The sequence below is a fragment of the Myxocyprinus asiaticus genome, chromosome 23 (genome assembly GCF_019703515.2).
Source record: "Myxocyprinus asiaticus isolate MX2 ecotype Aquarium Trade chromosome 23, UBuf_Myxa_2, whole genome shotgun sequence".
Lineage (NCBI taxonomy): Eukaryota > Metazoa > Chordata > Actinopteri > Cypriniformes > Catostomidae > Myxocyprinus > Myxocyprinus asiaticus.
In genome coordinates, this window is record NC_059366.1 from 29,875,342 (window position 1) to 29,899,498 (window position 24,157).

At 36.8% G+C, this 24,157-nt stretch overlaps 2 protein-coding genes across 2 annotated transcripts; one reads left to right on the forward strand and one right to left on the reverse strand.

Annotated features, from left to right (window-relative positions):
- Positions 1 to 1,753: 1,753 nt before the first annotated feature.
- Positions 1,754 to 5,198, forward strand: LOC127414088 (CUE domain-containing protein 2-like). The gene is made up of 9 exons (XM_051651825.1): positions 1,754 to 1,903; positions 2,670 to 2,743; positions 3,271 to 3,414; positions 3,551 to 3,612; positions 3,727 to 3,851; positions 3,974 to 4,144; positions 4,275 to 4,339; positions 4,479 to 4,539; positions 4,956 to 5,198. Exons 2-9 carry the CDS (start codon positions 2,670 to 2,672, stop codon positions 5,100 to 5,102), a joined length of 849 nt encoding a protein of 282 aa, XP_051507785.1. The 5' UTR covers positions 1,754 to 1,903; the 3' UTR covers positions 5,103 to 5,198.
- Positions 5,199 to 8,877: 3,679 nt separating this feature from the next.
- On the reverse strand, positions 8,878 to 22,092 carry LOC127414035 (hypoxia-inducible factor 1-alpha inhibitor). Its single transcript, XM_051651700.1, has 8 exons — positions 21,697 to 22,092; positions 19,959 to 20,209; positions 15,350 to 15,498; positions 14,981 to 15,126; positions 14,106 to 14,212; positions 11,978 to 12,041; positions 11,776 to 11,886; positions 8,878 to 11,238 (listed from the first exon to the last, which is right to left on the reverse strand). Exons 1-8 carry the CDS (start codon positions 21,883 to 21,885, stop codon positions 11,182 to 11,184), a joined length of 1,074 nt encoding a protein of 357 aa, XP_051507660.1. The 5' UTR covers positions 21,886 to 22,092; the 3' UTR covers positions 8,878 to 11,181.
- Between the last annotated feature and the right edge of the window lie 2,065 nt (positions 22,093 to 24,157).

The following is a 24,157-nucleotide window of genomic DNA, read 5'->3' on the forward strand; positions in this document are numbered from 1 at the left end:
GAGATTATGCAGTGTCAACTACATCATGGGTCACCTATCCACGCGTATTAACTGAAGCAATGTTTTCGTTTACAGTCAGAACATCAACGATATAAAAATGTAACATGACTCAATGCAGCCACCTAGTGTTTAGACCATGAAGCCCATCAACACATAATCGGTCAGACATTCAAGCAGCAAAAAAGATAAACTGCGCAAATAAATAATTACTCAAAATGGATCAACTGATTTTCAACATCTTTAAATAATAATAATAATAAAACTAATAATAATAATAATAATAATAATAATAATAATAACAGTATTAGGCGAGACAGGGGCTAGGTATCACATGGGACGTTATAAGCCCTTATCTAATGTTGAGTCAAAAGTCTAATTTACACAAATGCTTTTCTAACAGTGGGTTTGTATGTCGGTTTTTAAACACCAAGTTCAAAACTGTCTTAAACTAGAATCCTTTTTGTGATTTCTAAGCTCAAACTATAATTTCACTGTAATTAGATTTTTGAAATAGCTCTTGGGTAAAAAAGTGAGAAAAATAGAACCACACTGAAATACACTCAAGCAAGAGTCAACTAGGCCAATAATAAAGAAAGATTTTAACTCAAAAGTTAGGTGAACTGTGACAGGGCCCATTGTCACACATTTTATATGATTTCAATAACAATTTCTGTTGGCCAAAACAATGGATTGATATTTTTGTGTACATTTCTTTTCATTTCTGCCATTTCATGAATCATTTTAATGTTTAATAATTGTTTACTGTTTAAATTTAGCTGAAAAGCTAAATAATTTATTTTTAATCATATTTAGAATAAATAAAAATAAACTAAAATTAAGAATACATATTAGATGATATGCATATAAAGATTTATATAAAAAGCTAACGTTTATCCAAACAGTCTATATTTTTGTATTCACTGCCATTAACAAGTCTAATAGAACACACTTCTAGTTTCCAAATATGTATCTAAATAAAGAGCAAGGATAGGTTCCACTCATGCATCCAGTTTGTATGAGAATTCCATGTGCCACTGACCCAAGAGGTTTAAATAGAGTCCAGCCAAGATGAGATGAGTCTTCTCCTTGACTCATTAACAGCCTCATGTACAGTATTTCCTGCACTAACTAATGAAACAGTGCAGCTGGATAGAACACACATGCACGCGTGATGAAGCATTAATTATACAGCGCTAAACATCTATGAAACCAATTTGTAATCAGGAGGCGTGACAGCATACACTAGTGCAATAACACTGAACCACCAGAAACCACTGAAGCTCTGTTCCCCCCTTACATGTGCTCTAACAAATGGTGATGATGTATGTGAGGGCATTATAGATGATAATCTAAAACAACACAGACATCTGCTATTGCTGGTCAATAAAAAGGGTGACTTTGGCCCTGTGGATGTCAAAACAGTGTTCTATGAAGAAAGAAAAAATATCACAATTACAATATCACAATACAGTGATCACTGCATGTTAAACTAGAGAAGCACAAACCTATGCAAAAGCAAAGAACATAGTTCCAGGTATACCACACTGCTTTATAATTCATGATACATCACCATAGTCACACTAAACACTCCACACTATGTGGGACAGCTTGACCTTTCATTAAAATAATGCGAAAAATACAGTATTGTACAGTGGAACAGTGTATTGAGAGAGTAAAATGTGTTTGTGCAGCACTGCGATGGCAATCACAACAGTGACACGAGGGTGTGTTTACATTAAAGCGGATGTGACGTCATAGGTTTTGAACCTCATCGACCGCGCGCAGAGCTAATGAATTAGCTAAACATTGTAAGAATTTTTGCCAATTTACGAGGTCAAGTCATCAATTTTTACCTGCCGACTTTGTTAATCTTGTTCTTTCGGGTGCGCGGATTGATCCAAAGGTAAGAAGGAAATCTAAAGGCCTTTGCGCATTTTACGTGATGATGCTAGTTAGCCCCACTGAGCGTTTCATGTAAATAAACAAACCATAATATCTAGGCCTACATCACACGTATTTAAATAACTGTTGATAAGTACATGTGTCGACTGTGTATCTTATGTTGATCATAAGATTGGGGTTTCAAGCGTATTTACATCGCCAGCTGGCTAAAGCAGCTGTGCAAATTGCGTGCAAATGTTGAATTTACGCCAGAGTGTTTGCTTAAGCGTGATACTTGTTTGTGCCTTCACAACACGTTTATAACAGTTTACTAAAGTTATAACTGAATGTGCATGAATCCAGCACTGATAATATATGCATTGAGTTGCATTACATCTTTAGCCATGTCGAAGCCCTTGAGCTACAGTCAGTTTTTAGACTTTAAATTGCCTTCTGTAAGAAATGTCAACGAATTATGTGGTTTGTTATGACTTTTTGCAACATTTGATCATGCTGAAACTTACATTTATGCACCATCATTTTCGAAATCGGAGGTATCTTCTGGTATCAGTTCACACATTGAGAGCAATCGAACACGTTCCCCTAATACTGTGTCGTTTGTTTTTCCTTAAAAATGTACCGATGTTTTATTTTTTTTTTATTTATTTATTTTTTTTTTACCTTTAAGCATCTCCTTTGCTGCAGACAGAGGTGAGAAAAGTTTCTAACAAGTTTTTGTTGTTTGCTGCTGCTTTGTTTCCTCTCTTTTCTACCTGACTGATGATTAGATGGATCTCCAGAAAATCATCCACGATTCACTGTACGACTTCATTTTGTCATATATACCGCACGCGGATCTGAGGTAAGGGCGTGCCAATGCACATATAAGTTTAATTAAAGGTGCACTCAGTAATTTTTTCCTCATTCAGGAATGAGTTTTACACCTAAAGAAATTGTGTAATTTTAAAACGTGCAACAAAATGAGCACTCACTTGATATGAAGACTTCAGTGTTCAGTAACCTTATACAAGTTGTTTAAATCTACATGGAGAGGGTCCCCTCATACGGGCTGCCATATTATGATCACATGACCAGACCAGAATACTACTTACTTAACCTCAGCAACCACCCTGTTAGTGGACACTCACTCTTGGATTAAATGAATCATGGCTGACTGTAAATAGTGAATTTCTACAATGGCATCTGTAACTGAAAACTATTGTTTCAATTATGTTGAATCCACACCACTAGGTGTTACTGTAAGTTTAGGACAACATGCAAAAAAATTACTGCATGTACATTTAAGTTGTTGTTGTCTTTTTACTCTGCTGTGCTAATCTGTCAGTGATGTAATCTGTCAGTGATCTTCCATATTTCCAATTTGATCAGTACACTAGATGATGTGATTTTGTCCTACATCACCGGGGTGCTGGAAGATTTGGGATCTCAAGAAAGTGTGGAGGAGAACTTTGATGTAGAGGTTTTTGTTGAAATGCTTGAGGCTTACATCCCTGGTTTTTCCGAAATTGACAGGTAATGTTAGTAGCTATTGTGTCACTTGGGCGGATCACTTGCAAACTAGATGCGCTGTGCTATACACACTTTTAAGACAATATTAAAACAGTAATTAACAGTAAATATTCTACTGATGAGCCATTCTTGCTTACAGTGTCAAAGTTTGTGAAATGATGTTTAATTTGGCATCAAAGTTGGCTTCGGCACGGGACACAGGTAAGTCTCCCCCTCATAACAGTAGTGTCAATATTTTATTTTCGATTTTGCCATAGAAACAGTGTTATAGGATTGTTCCACACATTTGTGATGTTCTTATTGTGTGTGTTTAAGAATCTGGAGAGATAAACTTAGGAGAGAGTACATTTTCCCTCTCCGAAAGCTCTGTTCTAACACATGGAGACTCGGGAGCAAAGACACACAACTTCACATCACATGCAGATGGAGCCACAGCTAAAGTAATGGGCTTTTCACCACATCACATAATGATCAAGATCACAGTGCTTAATCAGATTGTGGATAATATTACTAATTTATACTTTGCATTCAAGTGAATGTCTGTTTGTGAATGTGTTTTCAGGTGAGTGAATCTGCATGGGATAGCCAGGAGCAGCATCTCCTTGAGATGTTTCCCAAGTGCAGTGTGACAGAGGCCAGAAGTGCATTGTCTATTGCTAAAGGAGATATGGAGGAAGCTGTTCGCCTCATTATTGAGGGTGATGTCCAGCTTAAGTGCCCTGCATCTCTCAATGTGAGTTTATCTAAAAAGTTACAATAAAGAGAGGGATTTAAGCATTTTTATAATGAAAAGATGTTACGGTGCTGAAGAGGTTTGGTAATGTTTCTTATACGTGAACCCCTTTTACATTTTATTTTTTCAGGCAAATCAAGGGAAGGCAGTGTCTGCAGAAGTTGATCAGAAACTTAAAGCAAGCATTTTAGAAAAGTGAGCTTTGTTAAAATTGCCTTAGTATTTTCTTGGCTAAATTTCATTCAAGCTTTTCCAAAAACTTGTATTATATCAGATGCTCTATGCCTAATGAAATGCTTCAAAATACAAAGTATTGTTTTGTTTTTTTCCCCAGGTACATGCTGGTTGACAGTGAAGAAGATAAAAAAGTACACAGACCAGTCACTCCAAAAGATGTGGGTTTTGGTTTCCTTAAAAAAACAAAAACAAAATAAAAACACTTGAATTGATTGCTTTTATCTGGTTATAGATTTGTAAAAACTAGGAATTCATGACTTTCTGAGATGAGAAATTTTCTTAGTCCATTTGATAAAAAAGGTTGCTTTCTTTATACAGTTAAGCACAATGCAACAAACCTGCATATTTTTCCTTAATTTATTTACATCAGAGTTGCAGCTGTGCCTTCTTAACCACGTATGACAGTGAATACATATTTTTGAAGCAAATTGCATGTACAGTAGATCTGTTGTGTGGGTAGCCCATAAAATAATTTCATATGATTTCAGTTGTCAGAGATTGCATTGCTTATCATTGATGACATGTGTTAGGTGTAGATATTAATTCTTTCCACTATCTGCTTGGTCATTTGCAGGCCCCTAAGAAACTGGTGCGCTACCACGGAAGTCAGGTGGTCACCACAAAGGGAGAGCGGTACCATCTTGTCAAGAAAGAGGAAACAGAAGATATGAAGAAGACCTACGTTAGTCTCAAACCAGCAAGGAAATATCGCTTTCATTAATGAAAAGCACCTTGTTGATGGACAATGCAGGTTGTATATATACAACCCCAATTCCGAAAAAGTTGGGACGGTATGAAAAATGCTAATAAAAACAAAAAGGAGTGATTTGTAAATTATATTCACCCTTTGCTATATTGAAAGCACTACAGCTACACATTATATGATGTTTTCCCTTGTGAATTTCATTGGTTTTTTTTTTTAAATGTACAGTCATTTCAAATCAGATGATTGCAACACACTCCACAAAAGTTGGGAAAAACAAAAGTTGTTTACCACTGTGAAACATCACCATTTCATTTAATAACACTTATTAAGCATTTGGGCACTGAAGACACATGTTTGTTAAGTTTAGAAAGTGGAATTTCCCCCCAATAATACATTATTTAGGTCTTTAGCTGCACAATTGTACGGGGTCTTTGTTTCCATATGGTCTGCTTCATAATGTGCCACAAATTTTCATTTGGAGACAGGTCAGGACTGCAGGCAGGCCAATCTAGCACCCACACTCTGCTTACACAGCCATGCACTTGCAATCCAGGCAGTATGTGGTTTGAAGTTTTCCTGCTGGAAAATGCAGGGACATCCCTGGAAAAGACAATGCTGGATGGCAGTATATGTTGCTCCAAAATTTTTACATATCTGTCTGCATTCTGGTGTTCTCACAGATGTACGCGTTACCCATGCCATGGGCACTGACACCCCCCTGGCCCATACAGACACTGGCTTTTGGACCTGATGCTAATAACAGCTTAGATGGCCCTTTTCCTCTTTAGACCAAAAAACACAGTTCCACTGTTCTACTTTCCATCTAAGATGAGACAGAGCCCAGAGAAGTCGGCAGCACTTCTGGACAGTGTTGATGTAGGGCTTCTGCTTTGCATAGTAAAGTCTTAACTTGCATCTGTGGATGCAGGGGCGAGTGGTGTTGACTAACAAAGGTTTACTAAAGTTATCCCAAGCCAATATTCATGATATTCATTACAGATGAATGACTTTTTATAAAACAGTGACGTCTGAGGGATTAGAGATCACTCGCATTCAGAAATGGTTTTCGTCTTGCCCTTTACGCACCGAGATTTGACCAGATTCCTTGAATCTTTTAATTATATTGTGCGCTGTAGAGGGTGCTGGATTATTTGCTGAAGCATCTGTTGGCAAATTGACAAGTCTTGAACGATCCTTGCTCTTGAAGTCTTAGGCTGTTTTTGGAGGCTCCTTATACAGTATACAGTATTATGACACAATTGCCTCACCTGTTTAACATCTGTTTCACATCGCCTTTTTATTTCAACTCATCAAATTGTTATTAGTCTTAAATTGCCCCGTCTCAACTTTTTTGGAATGTGTTGCAATCATCTGATTTGAAATTACTGTACATTTTCAAAAAAACTATGGAATTCTCAAGGTAAAACATCATATAATGTGTAGTTGTAGTGCTTTCAATATAGCAAAGGGTGAATATAATTTACAAATCACTCCTTTTTGTTTTTATTAGCATTTTTCATACTGTCCCAACTTTTTTGGAATTTGAGTTGTATATATATCAGTTGAAGTCATAAGTTTACATACACTTAGGTGGAAGTCAACTAATTTTTTTTAACCACTCCACATATTTAATATTAGCAAACTATAGTTTTGGCAAGTTGTTTAGGACATCTACTTTGTGCAATACATGAGTAATTTTTCCAACAATTGTTTACAGACAGATTGTTTCACTTAAAATTGACTATATCACAATTCCAGTGGGTCAGAAGTTCACATACACTAAGTTAACTGTGCCTTTAAGCAGCTTGAAAAATTCCAGAAAATTATGTCAAGCCTTTAGACAATTAGCCAATTAGCTTCTGATATGAGGTGTACTGAATTGGAGGTGTACCTGTGGATGTATTTTAAGGCCAACCTTCAAACTCTTCAGTGCCTCTTTGCTTGACATCATGGGAAATTCAAAAGAAATAAACCAAGACCTCAGAAAAAAAATTGTGGACCTCCACAAGTCTGGTTCATCCTTGGGAGCAATTTCCAAATGCTTGAAGGTACCACGTTCGTCTGTACAAACAATAGTATGCAAGTATAAACACCATGGGACCACACAGCCATCATACCATTCAGGAAGGAGACACATTCTGTCTCCTAGAGATGAACGTAGTTTGGTGCGAAAAGTGTAAATCAATCCCAGAACAACAGCAAAGGACCTTGTGAAGATGCTGGAGGAAACAGGTAGACAAGTATCTATATCCACACTAAAACAAGTCCTATATCATCATAACCTGAAAGGCTGCTTAGCCAGGAAGAAGCCACTGCTCCAAAACCGCCATAAAAAAGCCAGACTACAGTTTGCAAGTGCACATGGGGACAAAGATCTTACTTTTTGGAGAAATGTCCTCTGGTCTGGTGAAACAAAAAAATCAAACTGTTTGGCCATAATGACCATCGTTATGTTTGGAGGAAAAAGGGTGAGGCTTGCAAGCTGAAGAACACCATCCCAACCGTGAAGCATGGGAGTGGCAGCATTATTTTGTGGGGGTGCTTTGCTGCAGGAGGACTGGTGCACTTCACAAAATAGATGGCATCCTGAGGAAGGAAAATTATGTGGATATACAGTATTGAAGCAACATCTGAAGACATCAGCCAGGAAGTTAAAGCTCGGTTGCAAATGGGTCTTTCAAATGGACAATGACCCCAAGCATACCTCCAAAGTTGTGGCAAAATGGCTTAAGGACAACAAAGTTAAGGTATTGGAGTGGCCATCACAAAGCCCTGACCTCAATCCATTGGAAAATGTGTGGGCAGAACTAAAAAAGCATGTGCGAGCAAGGAGGCCTACAAACCTTACTCGATTACACCAGTTCTGTCTGGAGGAATGGACCAAAATTCCAGAAACTTACTGTGAGAACCTTGTGGAAGGCTACCCAAAATGCTTTGACCCAAGTACAAACCATTTAAAGGCAATGCTACCAAATACTAACAAAGTGTATGTAAACTTGTGACCCACTGGGAATGTGATGAAAGAAATAAAAGCTGAAATAAATCATTCTCTCTACTATTATTCTGACATTTCACATTATTAAAATAAAATAGTGATCCTAACTGACCTAAGACAGGAAATGTTTTCTATGATTAAAAGGTCAGGGATTGTGAAAAACTGAGTTTAAATGTATTTGGCTATGGTGTATGTAAACTTCTGACTTCAACTGTATATATCTATATATATATCAATGTAATGTGTGTGTCCTGTCAAGTTGACTGGGATTTTTTTATTTTATTATTATTGTTATTTATTATTATTTAAAAATGTGTGTCCATTTACTGGAGTTTTGTTTCTGGCAGGCATTAATGGATTTGTTTGCTGTTTGAAAACGGCATTGGGTTTGCTCTGTTTATCTGAATAACCCTCCCAGCAGGTCTCTTTTTTTCGAGCCCTCCTAAGTTATTGTATTTATTTAATTTTTTAATAACTTTTTACTGAAAACATTGTTTACATTTGACTGTTTTCCTTTATTAAGCCAAGCCTTGTCTTATTCATGGAGTCATTGAATTGTTCAGCTAAGTGGTTGTTTTGTTATAAAATCAACCTAATGAGCAACTTTTCAGTGGCATGAAAGCAGTTAAACAACAATATTCATATTTTGCGCTGTCTTTATTTTTTTTATATGCACAGTTATAAAGACTGAATATGTTCATACTGAGACTAGGAAAAAGCTGGGTCTGTGTGAGTTGCTTTTTTTTTTTTTTTTTTTTTTGCAGTTCACAAAAAGGTCTACCTGTTAATTCCAGATTTATCTAAAGGGAAATCCTTCTACACATTGGACAAGCTTTGGATAGATCTATCCTTTGCTTGCATATTTGATTTTATTGATTAGTTTCAAAACCATGTATTGTGTAATTAGCTGACTTGCCATAGTTTTAGTACTGGAAGTGGTTTGTGTTCACAATGAACAGCTGTACCGTCATCTCTGTTATTTCACTAGTATTTTCAGAGTTTGTGCTTGATGTACTCTGTTTACATGTGGATCGTGTTGTCAACTGTCAACATTACCAGTCTTTTCCAACACCACTGTGGCCCTGTAAATGAATTGCAGTGATTAGATTCAAATGCATTCATATTATTTTTGAATGGATTGATGTTTCTGAGTGTAACTAGTAAAGATTTTATGTTTTATGAATGCTGTCTTTTCTCAGTTCTGTCCTATACAAGTACTTTACTACCTCTTGAGACTGCTGAAGCTTAGATTGCTTTGAGAGAATGAAATAATTTTAGAGTGGAGGAATATACATGTGCTTACACATCTTATAACGTGAAGGTGTGAAAAGAAAACATTTTATTTTCAGGTCTATAAGCAGAACAGATGGCAACAAATGTAACTTTCAGCAGCCACTTAGGACTCAATGCCAAGAACTACAAAAGACCAGTAGATCATGCAGGACGTTTTAGAAAATGAAAATGTAACACTACTAGGATCAAGCTTAGGTCTTTTCAAAAACTCAAATGCTCCAGTACAATAAACAGGATGCCAGGATCTGTTAAGTTATACTTTACAGAGACAAAACACATCTCAGTGAAAGTCTACACTGCAAAAAGTGGAGACTGTCAGGCATGGCCAGTCGTGTTAGAATTGTATTTTTTTCCTTTATAATCCTTATTGAGATTTTAAGTGACTGTGCAGCAAAATGAATATTCATGTCCTAGTGTGCTGATTGATTTATTTTACTTTTTGTTTCTGCATTGATGGGATTTGCACAACCGAGTCAATTTTGACATTGGAAAAGCTAAGTGTGATAGTGTCGCAAACAATGTCAATATACAAAGTCAGTTTAACCAAACCCCACTTCCAGCTAAAACCTGGAAAAGAAAAGTATACTGCATGATCCAACCTTGTCTGCAGCCAAATGTTTAATGAAGCACGTAATTTCAGCTTTGCAAAAACATTGCAATGCTCACGTAAATTTCATGAGACCAGGCTGGTAAGATCATAAGGATAATTGTGGCCCACTGAATGCAAAGTTTGCATGCAGTGCATTTAAAGAATTAAAGTCGGTCGGTCGGTTGGTTGGTTTGTTTGCGTTTCTTCCCTGAACATAGGTATCATCACTTTCAGTTTCTTAACACAAATGTTGGATCCTAAAAACACCAGAAGGCAGAAATTCTAATAATTAAATGAATACAAAACATTATATTTATAACTAAAATACATTTTAAATTAAAAAAATTTTTTTATTATTATTTCTTTAATATCCTTAGATAAAGTTAACACTTTGTGAGTAGCTTGTTCTGAATTAAAATCCCGATTGAAATGGTACCATGTTATGTTACAAGAAACATAAAACACCTTTTGCCTTAATGTACACAGCTTTAAAAAAAAAAAAAAAAAAAAAGGAACATCACAAATGCATTTACAATATGCAAATGCAAAATTTCAGTATCAGAAATGTTTTAAAAACATTTTGGCCAACCACAGCATTCTGCATAACTTTTATCCTAACAGAAACATTGTTAAGTCATCAGATCAAATTCAAAAGCAAACAAAATAAAACAAATATTGTTCTGAGAGATTTTTCAAAAACGACCGTATCAACCATTAAATACCGTTCAATTGGCCGACTGTAGGTTTCAAGTTGTAAATCATCCTCCTCTATGGATGTATTCGAGGCACTCTGCCAGTTTCATTCTGCAGACCACAGGAGTCTAATCATGACATATGGTACCTTCTTTGTCCCAACATGGGACAAAAACTGACAAAGGGCGCTCAGAGTGGTGTAAGTGCTTTACAGGTTCAACTAATGCATTAGACTATTTATTAGTATGTAATGTGTCACACATATGGACATAAGAACTCTTTAGGAGAAATCAAAGGTTTCTCACTAGTGGTTTTCTCCATACACCAACACAGAACTACTAATAAAGGTCCGGTAAATGAAAGCAGACAAAAGGCAGAAGTTTTTTTTCAACTGCCAAAATACTGCCATGCACTGGCATTTCAGCAGTCTGAATGCACACACAAGCATACTGTATATTCATATCCACACATACAAACAAATAGACTGTCCTAGCAGCACACAAAAGAGGGTTCAGCTCAGGCCATTAACTCGGTCCATGATCATAACGACCCTTGATCATCATGTTCAGCAATGGACCAACCTGTTGAAAACAGAATATTCAATATAAAATGGAAAACCCGGAGATATCAGGGGATTTTAAAATTGTGCCAAGCCTGGAAAAGTCATGAATATGAATAAAATCATAAAAGTCATGGAGAAGTAATGGACATTTCTATAGTACATACATTTTGTTGTTACGTGCAACTCTAAACTATTTAATCAGCTAGATAATGCTCTTGTGTGGTGTATAACTTGCTTGCAAACCATGGTGACGTCTGGTTTATGAAAGAATCATTCTTTTGAGTTTGGTCTTTTTAATAAATTGTTGGATTTTTTTTCTTATAAATAAGTCTAAATGATCATTCTAAAAGGTCATTCTTCAACCAAAGTCTAGAATAAATCAGTCAAATGAAGGCGCACATTATTTTACTCAGGTTTTAAGCAGGTTGGCCACAAATATAATTGTAATTAGGTTATTGTCAAGGTCAAAATACACAGGGAATTCCTTAATGCATTATTCATATGTGAGGAACTAAAAATGGAAAAGAGTCTGATTGACTGTTCTACTTATCTGTACCTCATGTGGGTCCCCCAAGGCCTCTCCCAACATCTTCTCTATGTTCCTCATTATGGCCACCTTCTGATGAGCTTTCAATGGGTACTCTATCCTCTTTGGAGTGGGTGCACCCTGGGGAGAATTTATGCAATACTGGTTGACATAAACAAAGACATATCATAATGCAAAGAAGCATGATTGAGATGGTGTTGTAAAAATATACCTTGTACCAGAAGTTCACTGTGATGGTCACTCCTCCATTTAATAAGGACTCAATGTGATGCCACCTTTGTCAAATAAAAAAATGCAAAAATTTAGCCTATTTAATTTGAGAAATTTAAATACCCTATTACATTGAAGGTGCTTTAGATTTTATTAAAAACAAGTCTTTATTAAGCATGAAAGGGATAGTTCACCCAAAAATGAAAACCTGAATGACTTTGTCTTTCGTAGAACACAAAACATGTTAGACAGAATGACAGCCACAGTTCCTTCACTTTCATTGCATGAAAAAAATATGCAACTTAACTCAGTGGTGCCTGAGACTAACATACTGCCTAACATCTTTTCGTGTTTCATGGAGGAAAGAAAGTCATGTAGGTTTAGAACAACGTGAAAATTAATTTCCATTTTAGTCAATGGCAAATAATGACAGGGGGATTTTGATCAGAGCACCACACCTGCAGGAAATGCTTAAACTCAGATCCCATCTCGGGAATTTCCCTTCACACCTGTCACTGTACACTTAACCACCATATACTGCATATCTGTCTGTGCCCGTCTCCTCTCTTTGTCCATGTGTCTGATTAGAAAAGGGATTTCTGAGAAAATATGTATGGCTAGCAAAAAACAAAACACAAAATTCCATAATTTCTTTCAAAATCAGGCCTTTCTGTGATACTAGCTTACAAAAAAGAGGGAAGATGTTCACACTCAGGCAGCCATAGAAAAAAAGTATGGACTGTGGAATTACACAGCTGGTTGGCATCATTTTGCCCTCCAGTGACTAGAGGGAGCAAGGAGTTGGAAGAGGACGCTGTCAAGGCTGAGTCACTCTTACGGGCTTGAAAATAAGTCAGTGGCCCATAGATGCAGAGGCACACAGGCCTGCTGAATGAGGCATTCAACTGAAGCCTACACTAGCTGGGTCACTCCAGGACTACTTTTTAAATACTGTGTCAAACACAATCCATACACAATTTTGAAGAACTAAACCACATGTCAATTAATCATATTGGTATGGGTATGATCAACCAAAACCCTCTCAATTTATTTACTGCACAAAAACAAAAAGTAGTTAAACCTAGTGATGAAACAAAATTAAAATTCTTAGCCGAAACCGAACATTCTGGACACACTAGGCAGAAAACTGAAAATTTGACTTTGTTTGGAATTAAACAAATTCTAAACATTATTCTTATATTTTACAATATAACATAAATATATAATTTGTTTCTAAGTGATTAAACTTACTACCATAACATTGATGCTCAAACAACTTTTAAAATAATGAACCAGGTTTCCCTAAATCACTGTTATTTAATAGATCCAGTTTCAGATGGAAAAGGGCGATTTTGCATGCATGCTTAAGACTGCGAGTGCAAGGGCTCATTTGCAAGAAAACTCTCAGTTCTAATTGTAACTGTATCGTCACTAAGAGTTTTCTTAGCCTAAGGGGTTTCTTGGAACCAGGCCCAGAAGACAAACAACTCACATTTAGTGTATGCTCATATTAAATAGCCTCACAACCTCTGCACAAGCACAGGAAAATATTCTTTATTAATGTGATAACAACCATGAGAGTGATTGCTTCATGTGTGGACTTCAGGATGTGGACTAATGTGCAACTAGTAAATATTACCTTTTTGCAATTGCATTTTTATCACAGTATGCTTCCATAAACTTCTTTGAGTTTTTTATGCTTTCTCCACGAAAGTCTCACCACACACACACACACACACACACACAGAGGTGTGCGTGTCTCATCTGTAAGCATGACCTTGTTACTGTCAATATATCATCAATAATCAGCCACTGTGTACATTAAATGTAATTAAACTATGATCTTTTTACATAAAGTCTGCTTTTTCTCCATGTCACTGTAGAGTAGACATGTACAAAAGTTGCATTTTATGCCTAAAGTTTTGCGGCCAGTGAATCCCAAATTAAAGCTGAAGCGTGTAATTACTGTGCCACAAGTGTTGCCAAACTGAATTGCAAAAATTAGGATTGTATTCAAACAGGTTTCCTGAACACTCTAGGCCCCACCCCCCACACTTCAGTTTTAAGTAATAATTATGATCTTGAATTGTGATATGAACCTTCTCTGCATATTTGAAAGCAACTCTTACCAATACATTGGGATGTACAGGACATCACCTGGTCCCACAACAGCCTCATATCCAATGGCATTTTTGAAATTAGGAAACTTCTCATAATCAGGATTTTCAAAATCAACCTATGATGGCCAAAAAAACAACAACATTTGGTTGAGTCTGAGTTATCGTCAATGTCTTAAAAAAGCCATATGAAAAACAACATAGTCTAGAATAGTCTAGGCCAGTGGTTTTCAAACTTTTCAGGCCACGCGGGCTATCACCTTGTTCCACCTAATTTTAACCACAATCTTAGGGAGTAGGGACTGTGAGCAACATACAGAAAATGTCATATTTTGATTTAACAGTTTTTCTATATTTATCAGTCTTTCTATAAGAAAAATCATGATGCTGCAAGACCTTCATTAGTCCTTGACCTGCCCTTTGCAGATCTGTGGAAAAACCCTTCCTGCTACAAGATCTACATACACCACAACAGTAACATTTTAGAGAGTTTAACAAATGCCATACAATGTAGCCTACCCTTAAACTTCTCCCTCAGTTTTTTCCCCACTCTCTTTTTTGCCCCCAAGCGGACTAAAATACTGTTGCGCGAACTCTGATCAGCACAGTCGCACCAGCACACAGCTTGAGAACATTACTTTGCATCCTGCATTGCATAAGTTTAATGTGGGCTAGGGTCTTGGTAGATGCACAGAGCTAATTCAGTATTGTTATTATTGTACAACAAATCAAAAATGACAAAGAGAACATAGCAAAATAAATTACCAATTTAAATGAAATGTATTATCTTTAGAATTTAAAATTTCCAGAGTTATGTCGTGTACCTCTGTAGGTACATACCACTGTTTGAAAACCACTGGTCTAGGCTGTTATCAAAAATATAATACCTGACTCTGTCTGTCACATGGATGATGAACAGGGTAAGGATAGAGGCTTTCAAACTGATCAGGAGGAAAAAGAATGCACCTCTTATGTCCTTTGATTTGTGCAAAGAAATTCTGTTGCTCATCATAGTGTGCTGGTGTCACATTGCCTTTTAAATTATGAGAGGATAAACAAACATAAAAAAAAAGTAAATGACAGTTATGGCACCACCAAATTATCAGTTTAAAAACAAAGGCAGACAATTGAGGACAAGCAAACAACACTCAAGAGGGAAATGCCAAATTTAAGTCACATTTCGGCTGTGCTGGGTTATGATTTTAAACAAGGATACTGATCATTTGAAAAAAGAATAAGGTGCACTGAAACTGTACCTTCCATGCCTATGAGCAGCAAATTCGAAGTCAGCGGTCCCCAGTTTCGCTTAGCTTGCTGTTTGTTAATCCAGTTCCAATTGAATCCAAGGAAATCCACCACTATTTTTCGGCCTACTGTATCATTCAGAGTTTGCTGCAAGTACACTCTTCAAAAAAATAAATAAATAAATGACTGTCAGTTGACTATGTCAGTTCACAATTTTAAAATGTCAAATCAAGTACTGCTTTAGGCTGCAATTCTACCCTCTCAGAAATATATGAAGATTTTTAGTAACTAAATATCTGAATTTCATTTTATTTAGTAAGGTCAACTAAAAGTAGACAGTCAAGAACCAGAAACAAGATGATTGTAAATGATATAAGCGTAAAACCACCAAATCAGTGTAACGAAAGTCAGGGGCGCAACTACACATTTCCGAGCGGGTATGCAAAACGAAATGTTGTGCCCCATGTATCTGTCAAGCGAGGGGGGGTGGGGGTGTCACCCATTTTAAGCGTTGAGCGGTCGGAGGACTGGGGGGGGGGGGGTGATGTTGGAGGAGGCCGATTATAAGCATTAAGGTGATGTTGGCGGGGGTCAAGGAGGCCGATTGCACCACCTTTAGTGAGCCGCTGGCACCCTCTTTTCATGGCACCCCTATGCATTGCATACCTTGCATATAGGGTTTTTGCGCCTCTGGCGAAAGTACATTCTATATATATATATACTATATATACTTTTTTATTGAATATATGTATCTATATTGTGTGTACTGTATACTGTACAGTGTACGTTATTATTTGTATATTGTGTTGTGTGTAATTATGCGTATATTAGACTTTAAATTGTGTTGTGTTAATTTGATGTTATTGTAAATTGTCTCATCACTGTCACGACTGCTATGTTGATCGGAACTGCACCCAAGAATTTCACACACCATTGCACTTGTGTATATGGCTGTGTGACAATAAAAGTGATTTGATTTGAAGTAACACCATTTAGCAAACTTAATTGCTCAGGAATGCACTGGGGCGGTTTCATTTCCTGGATTGGATGTCATGCATCTCAACCACTGATATATAATATAGAACTGGATTGCTCATGATGTCACATCAGTGAAGCCACTGCGCCGCCATATTGCTATGCCCAAACATCCCAATGTCCTACACATGTAATTATTTATTTATTTATTTAAAGTCAGGAATTTTTCCTGTTTCTTGAAAGCCCGATCGAGTTGTGTGTATCTATATCAAACAGTATCCATCACGAACAAACTTCATCAGCAAACAAATCAGTTGAATGTAAACAAGTTTACTGAAACTGAGGTAAGATACAAACAGACATTTTCAGACTTATTTATTGTGAACATCGAAGTGTCTGTTCAGAGTTACTTGTTTTATGTTTTCATTAAAAAGTGCCTTGTTCTCGCGGTCACTTGAATAAGAGCGCACGCTCTCTCCCTCTATCACATGCACAGCGGGCGCTGAGATTGAGGGAGACACGAAAAGCAAAGTTGGTTAAAATTAAACTGATATGCCAGATTTAAATAGCAAGTGAACACGTATTTATGACATGTATCCATGTATGACTAAAGAGAGCACCTCAATATGAAAACAAGCAAATCCCGGGCATTTTAGGTGATCTAGAAATCCTGGTCTGACTTTTTTTAAAAGTCCCTTTCGGGGGTAAGGACATATTGTCACCCTAAAAAAGCAGATATTACAGCTTTTCCTACTAACATTACAAATCGTGGACAGTTTTGCCGCTTCCTTTGCTGATTGTTGTGCTGCACTGATAGACTGAACCCAGAACACAGGTGAATGCTCTGATATCACGATCTGCGTTTATCTTCTACCTCGTAATGAATATTATACATAACATTAAATATGATTGTCACTAAAGGGCAAAATGCAACTGTTGTATCCGGAGGTCAGAGACGGTGAAATGGGGGTGTTTTCGCCTGGCATTCCAAGATGGCCACTCGAACACTTCCAGTGGCTTCACCTCCTGCAGGCAGTTTACCGTTGTGTCAGCGATACAATTTTATATATATTATATTTTGATATATATCAGTGATCTATGAGATGAATATAGTATCAAAATTATTCACAAATGTGTAAACACTTATCCATCAATTCGATAAATGTCATCTTTCTATCCACACACAAATGCCTTTCAACCTGTGTCTGTGAAATTCCAAATTAAATGAATGTGCACCTATTTGTACAAACAGAGATGTATTTGTGAATACAAATGTTCCCTTTTGTATAAATGTAACAATTTGCATCTAACCAAACAAAAAATGGCTTTGTAAAGCATTGAACGTGTATTTGTGGAACAAGTGACACATGTGCATTCATTTACATGTTTTTTTGTGTATTCTGTTTTATTTTTTTTTTAATTTTGAGACTTTTGTTTCGCTGTTTTCACCATGGCCGACCCACTCACAAACAACTACCAATGAATAAGTCCTAAATTCATCCATAAGTGTGGTTACATCTACCCATCAATTTGGGAAAACTTCACAAATGCGTGTTATCAGCCTTAAACAAATGTCTTTTTACTTGTGTCTGTGAAATTTATTTTAAATGAATGTACAGCTATTTGTAGAAATAGAGACATATTTGTGAATATAAATGTTCCCTTTTATACAAATAAATCACAGTTTTTCTATGCAACCAAAGGAAGATGTTCCAAATGAAACACAAAATGGTCTTGTCAAGTATCGAATGTGCATTTGTGGATCAAGTGACACACGTGCATTGACATCTTTTTGTGTGTTTTCTATTTCATTCATTTGAATTTTGAGACTTATTTTCCACTGGTTTTGCCTTGCACAATCCACACGTAACTTTGTGTAATAAAAGCAGCTACCACTAGACGGCGGTCTCATTTTACAGATGTACCACCAGGTGGGGTGTGGTTTATTCACAAGGTCACTGGGCATGCGCAGTTAAGCACGAATTCAAACAAACAGCATCTGAGATCAGCAGAAAGAATCAAAGGTTTGTCTAAATTTCTCATATACAACCAAGGATAATGTCCTGTCACATTGTAAAAGGCGTAAGTCCTGGTGACAATACGTTTGTGTGACATGTCAGTAGCTTTCTAGCTAATAGGATTCCAACACCTGGCTCACCGGGTCTTTGTTCCAGGTCAGCGTTACGAGTCTGCAACTTCAATCTTAACTACGTTTCTAGACTGAAATTCCTGTCTACACAATGGGAAATATACGTTTGTGTAGTCAAAGCATGAGTACAGTTCTTAATATTGTAGTATCCTACAGGGATGGGCAGAATTGCGATATAGTGGCGACGGAATAAAGTGTCAGTCGGTAGAAATGTTTCTATATCAAGGTATTCAAATATCTGTGCATGCAATGCTCCACTTGGCTGAAGGTGAGACTGATAGTGAGAGAGACGAACAAACAAACATGGAGATAGATGAACAAACAGAATGCAGGACGACTTCGAAACAAGTCACACTATTTTTTCAAACTATTTATTTTTGCATTAAAAGGTGCGGCCTCTCTTGATATTGGATGAGATCCCTGTTTATGACACGTGTGTACACAGCACGCACCTCAGCTGCAGTTTATTAATTACCATTGACACCTTCAAGCTTTCCTACCAACTGTTCTCCTGCAAGCACAGAGAGAGAAGCGAATGCAATTACATCAGGAATTAATAAAAAAACACCTTTGTCAACAGTGCATTTTTATCAAGTAGACTATAGTTACCAAAACGGTTTCCAGTATCTAATGGAAGACAAAATCCAAAACAAATCCGTGATTGAGGGCTTTGCTTCAGAATCAAAGCAAATGCTTATATTCAAATAGAAAAGCCTATTTGTGCTTGCATTGAAAAGTGATGCAGAGTAGATAAAGCAGATCAAATATTATTTTGATCTGACAAAGGTGTTTTTCATTAATTCCTGATGTATTTGCGATCGCTTCTCTCTCTGTGAAGCAAAACAGTGAAACAAAAGTCTCAAAATTCAAAGAAATAAAACAGAATAGGCACAAAACATGTCAAAGAATGCATGCATGTCACTTGATCCACAAATGCACGTTCAATGCTTCACAAGGCCATTTTGTGTTTAATTTGGAGTCTTCCTTTGGTTAGACACGCAAATTGTGTTACACTTTTACATTTTACATGTCTCTATGTGTACAATATGTGCACATTCATTTAATTCAGAATTTCACAGACACAAGTTGAAAGGCATTTGTGTGTGGATAGTAAGATGCATGTATGACATTTATCAAATTGATGGATAAGTGTTTATGCATTTGTGAATCATTTTTGATGCTATATTCATCCCATAGTGATCTCAACACTTTTTCAAAGCACCACAGAATTGCTGATCATGTCATTATAAGTGGCTCAAAACCTTAGTCAAAGCAAATTTTAAATATACACCCTGACATTATTATTTGCTACTGAAGGTATGTTTTATCTTAGTAAGTAAAAAAAGACAGACATAAAATATTTATTTAATGGCAGACTGAATGCTAAAAATCAATGTAGGCATTCACGTTTTAGAAAAATCAACCATAGTGAGGAATTATGCTATTCTTTGCATTACAAAAAAAAAATGCATAATATGTGAAAAATGTTGACATACCTTTCTTTTCCACCTTGCTCTTCTGTTTGACGCATCTTGTCCACGAACTCTGAAAATTTCATCTCTATTCGACGAGACCCGGGCACAAAGTCCTCAAAGTTTGCCATTTTCTTCTCGTCATAATACAAGAATTTGTGATTTTCTGCTATGTAAACAGAGAAGTCCCCATTCCCAATGTTCTCTTGCAAGTAGGGTATGTCCCACTTCACAGCTGGATATACCAAGCTGGTGTCTGTTAATACAACAGGCTCCTGAGAAAGGAAAAAGTGCATCCAAAATTTAGAATCTTCACAAGATATATCATAAGCTCACTTCAAAATTATTTAAATAGCAGACTAAATTAGTGTTTACCACATTGCTTAATGTTTAACCTAGTCTACATCTGGGTGGGTCTTTTGAAGTTTCGCTTTAGCATTGTGCAGGCATGGTCACCGTTACGTTTCCTGTAGCGCCAAACACTTCCACACTCATGTTTACCTTCTAAAGCAAATATTTAGACTAGACACCAAATACTAATTTAAACAGTACTGCAAAAATACTGTCCAAGAGGTAAAGCGACCACGCCAAGACTCAGGGTTTATTTGACATAGAATACAACTGATGCTGCAGCCTGAAAAATGTGACAAGTGCTACGTGACTAGAGGAACGTACACAGTTCCAGAACGCGCGCGGGCAGGCTGCTCTCGCGCTCCGCTGCAGCTCCACCAAACGACCGCTAAAGGAGCATAACAGCATCATGCATCAAAACAATAAATAACTATACATTTCCATTTTAATTAACTATAACCATGAGTATTTATACGTATTATTGGACTACTGATTGTGTGTCTAGCATCAACGTGAGACTTTTACCTTATCTTGATTGAAATACATACTTTACATAAATTAATGGCAATGAAGTCCACATCTTTTTGTTAGCTTTTTCACATAACGGAATATAATGATCAATGCATTATAAACGTATAACGAAGTGTATTGACTCGTGCGCTGTTAAAATCGACTGCCATTGTTTACGGAGACTTCTGAACAACGTGCTTTGGCAGGGTTTTCGTTATAAATCAATGCCACAGTAGCTTCTTGTGTGCAGAACATGATTTTGCATCATACTGCACTTAGTATGATAACAGGTGTATTTTTTTCTTTCTTTTTTTTTTGTTTTTTTTTCTTTGTTTAGTGCTGGAACCCCTCCCAGGCCATGTAATATATACTGTCATAGTTATGCCTTTCCCATAAAATTGTATATATTCTGATATATAATTATTAGTTCAATGCATGGAAATCCCTGTATTATATGACAATAATTCTAGTACCTTGTTCAAATGTATTAAATGCAACTTTTTCCCAGAACATTTATTATACCATACTGCCATTCTCTACAGCTCTTTTCATCTCTAGCAGAAATCCAGCAGATATGTTCCTTATGCATATCACATGACCTGTGATATGACACATAGTTACTTAACTAGCGCCTGTGGCTGGGGAATAAACTCAATTTAAACGCCTGTGAGCTGTGATAAATGGACCTGCAGTCTTGTCAAACCCGCCAAAAAGTTTCAACATTAAATTCAACACATATGGCAAACCAAATGTAATGGTTTGATTTTGTGTGCTGCTTAAGTTTGGGGGAATCATCCCTTTCAGGAGTGAGGGGCAACACCTTGCCTTAGAGCAGTCCATCTAAATGAGTAACAGCACGGTCTCCACTGTAATGCAACCCAGCATAAATCTGCCAGCATACCTCATTATTTATTAGAACCTCTGCACGCGGATCCGTATGCGAGAGTCGTGGTATCGGTCTGGTTTGGAAGGTATATTGTCGAAGCTGCGACTCATTCCATCCTGGGTCGAGCAGATCCGTAAATGCGGCTGCGGCGGCAGCTCCATCGGTCTCTGCTGGATCCGCATCAGCCACGGTCACGGCTGCCATGTTCCTCCGAGTGCGCTAAAGGATTGTCGCGCGCGGAAGCTGCTACTTCACAATGAAGTCGTGCGAGCTCGTATCGCACATCAATGTGCGCGAGAACCGCTCGCGGTCTTTCACAGACCCGAACGAATGAAGAACAAACGACCAACCTGCTAAGTCACACAAGCAGTGTGAAAACAGAAATCTTAGCGATGTTTTCATTCCACCCACCGGAAGTGGATCGTTTCAAAATAAAAGTCGCTAAACCGTTGGTACCCCAATAAATAAACACTTACAGAGGCCTACATAACTAATACGGACACTATTTCAAAAATGAGTCAACCATTACAAAAATATACCCATGCATGGTTACCATAGTTCCATTACAAATTCCAAAGTTACTCCCTTATCTGACACCCAGTTCAGTTAATGAAGCACAATGCTAATTGCTTAATAGTTGATGAGTTCACCATTTCCAAATTCTTTTTAGCAAGTCAGTTCACTCGGCGGCCATCGATGGAACGCTAACGGGGAGCTATTTTTTCCAGATAAACAAACGGCATACCAGTGCAGCTCCTATCTACTTGAATGGGGAAAGATCGAAATAAATTATTTAAACTCACATATCATTACTTCTCTTTTTTCGGTGTGACGGAAGAGGTGTTACAGCATCAGTATGCTATGAGTGAAAAATGACACTGACCCGATTAGCCTTCAAACAGTTTTTACTGTAATCTAGTGTTTTTTCTTTAACTTGTCCCTTGAGGCCAGAGGCTTTCTTGTCGAATATGGGCTACCTCCGTAGGGCGCCAAAAACTCGTCCAAGGCCTGTTGTCTTTTTCTTGCCGTGCTGCGAAAGAACTACCTTTAGACAAATGCATCGTGGTACGATAGATTTAGCTAAAATACATTAGTAACCACATTTATTAGGGGTCCAAGCACCGAAGATGCTGGAATCTTATTGTGTTTTCTCTGATTTTCTTCTTCTTCTTCTTCTTCTTCTTCTTCTTCTTCTTCTTCTTCTTCTTCTTCTTCTCTGCCCTAAAAGTATGGGCGTCAGATACCCTAAATCGCAGAGACTAAATACTACATATTTACATAAATATTTGTAATATTATTTAGTAAATTACTAGTTGGCCTGAGCGCAATATTTAAACATAACAAAACTTAAAACACATGGACAACATAACATTCTCAGGTCACAAGCAAACTTATCATTTACTAACCCATTTACTTCCCTCAATATTTAAGCCTTTTATTTATTTATTTATTTATTTTACTCTAAATCACACAGAGCTGAGATATTCTTCCAAACATCTTTGTGTTCTGCTGAAGAAAGAAAGTCATACATTTCTGGGATGGTTTGAGGGTGTGTAAATGATGAGAGAATTTTAATTTTGGGTGAACTATCCCTTTCAGAAAATCATATTATTTCAACTGTTATCAAGGCATTTGAAATTTATATCTGTTGTCAGCAACACATCAAAATGATTAGTTTACTTAACAGTAAAGGACAGATGCAGGATTTAGCATCAATGTTGTCCACAAGAGGGAGGCACAATATAAGAAATTGTTGAAAGCCTTAATCTTAAAACCCTTCAACGATTTTACTTTGCTCTACCTGTGTGAAATGTGTTAACATGTGCATAAATAACAACATAAATAATCAATATCTAGCCACAGCCATTCATTGTGAATCAGGAAAATAATGATAATGTCCTTACTGCTATATTCATCTAATTTCCATATGCACTCCAATATTCCAATACTCTACAATCCGATGACCTAATAGTCTGTACGAGCCATAGACCTCATTCATAGTAGTGATATATTTGATTTTTGATGGAAATGAAAATGAGGCTGAAGTATAGACTCAGTCTCCTCAACTACATGTGCTGTATGAAGCCATATAAAGATCTCAGATCACATCTAATATTCACAGATTGTTCTTTGTGGGGTTTGTTGTCTACAGATATTTGTATTTTTTATTTTCTTTTATTTTTTTTGAAAGATGCTTTTTTTCAATGTTTTGTCCTCAGAATGATTCAAAACACTTTAAACAACAGTACAACCCATTGAAGAGACTATAGGTCTCAAACGGATCAATGTTTTAGTCATTTTTTACTATCAATCTCCACTTTCACTTTCACTTTCACATTCTTCTTATTTTGGTTTTGGTAATTCACATTCTTTGTGCATATCGCCACCTACTGGGCAGGGAGGATAATTGATATATATATATATAAGTACTTATAGGGATAGTTCTCACAAAAATGAAAATTCTCATCATTTACTC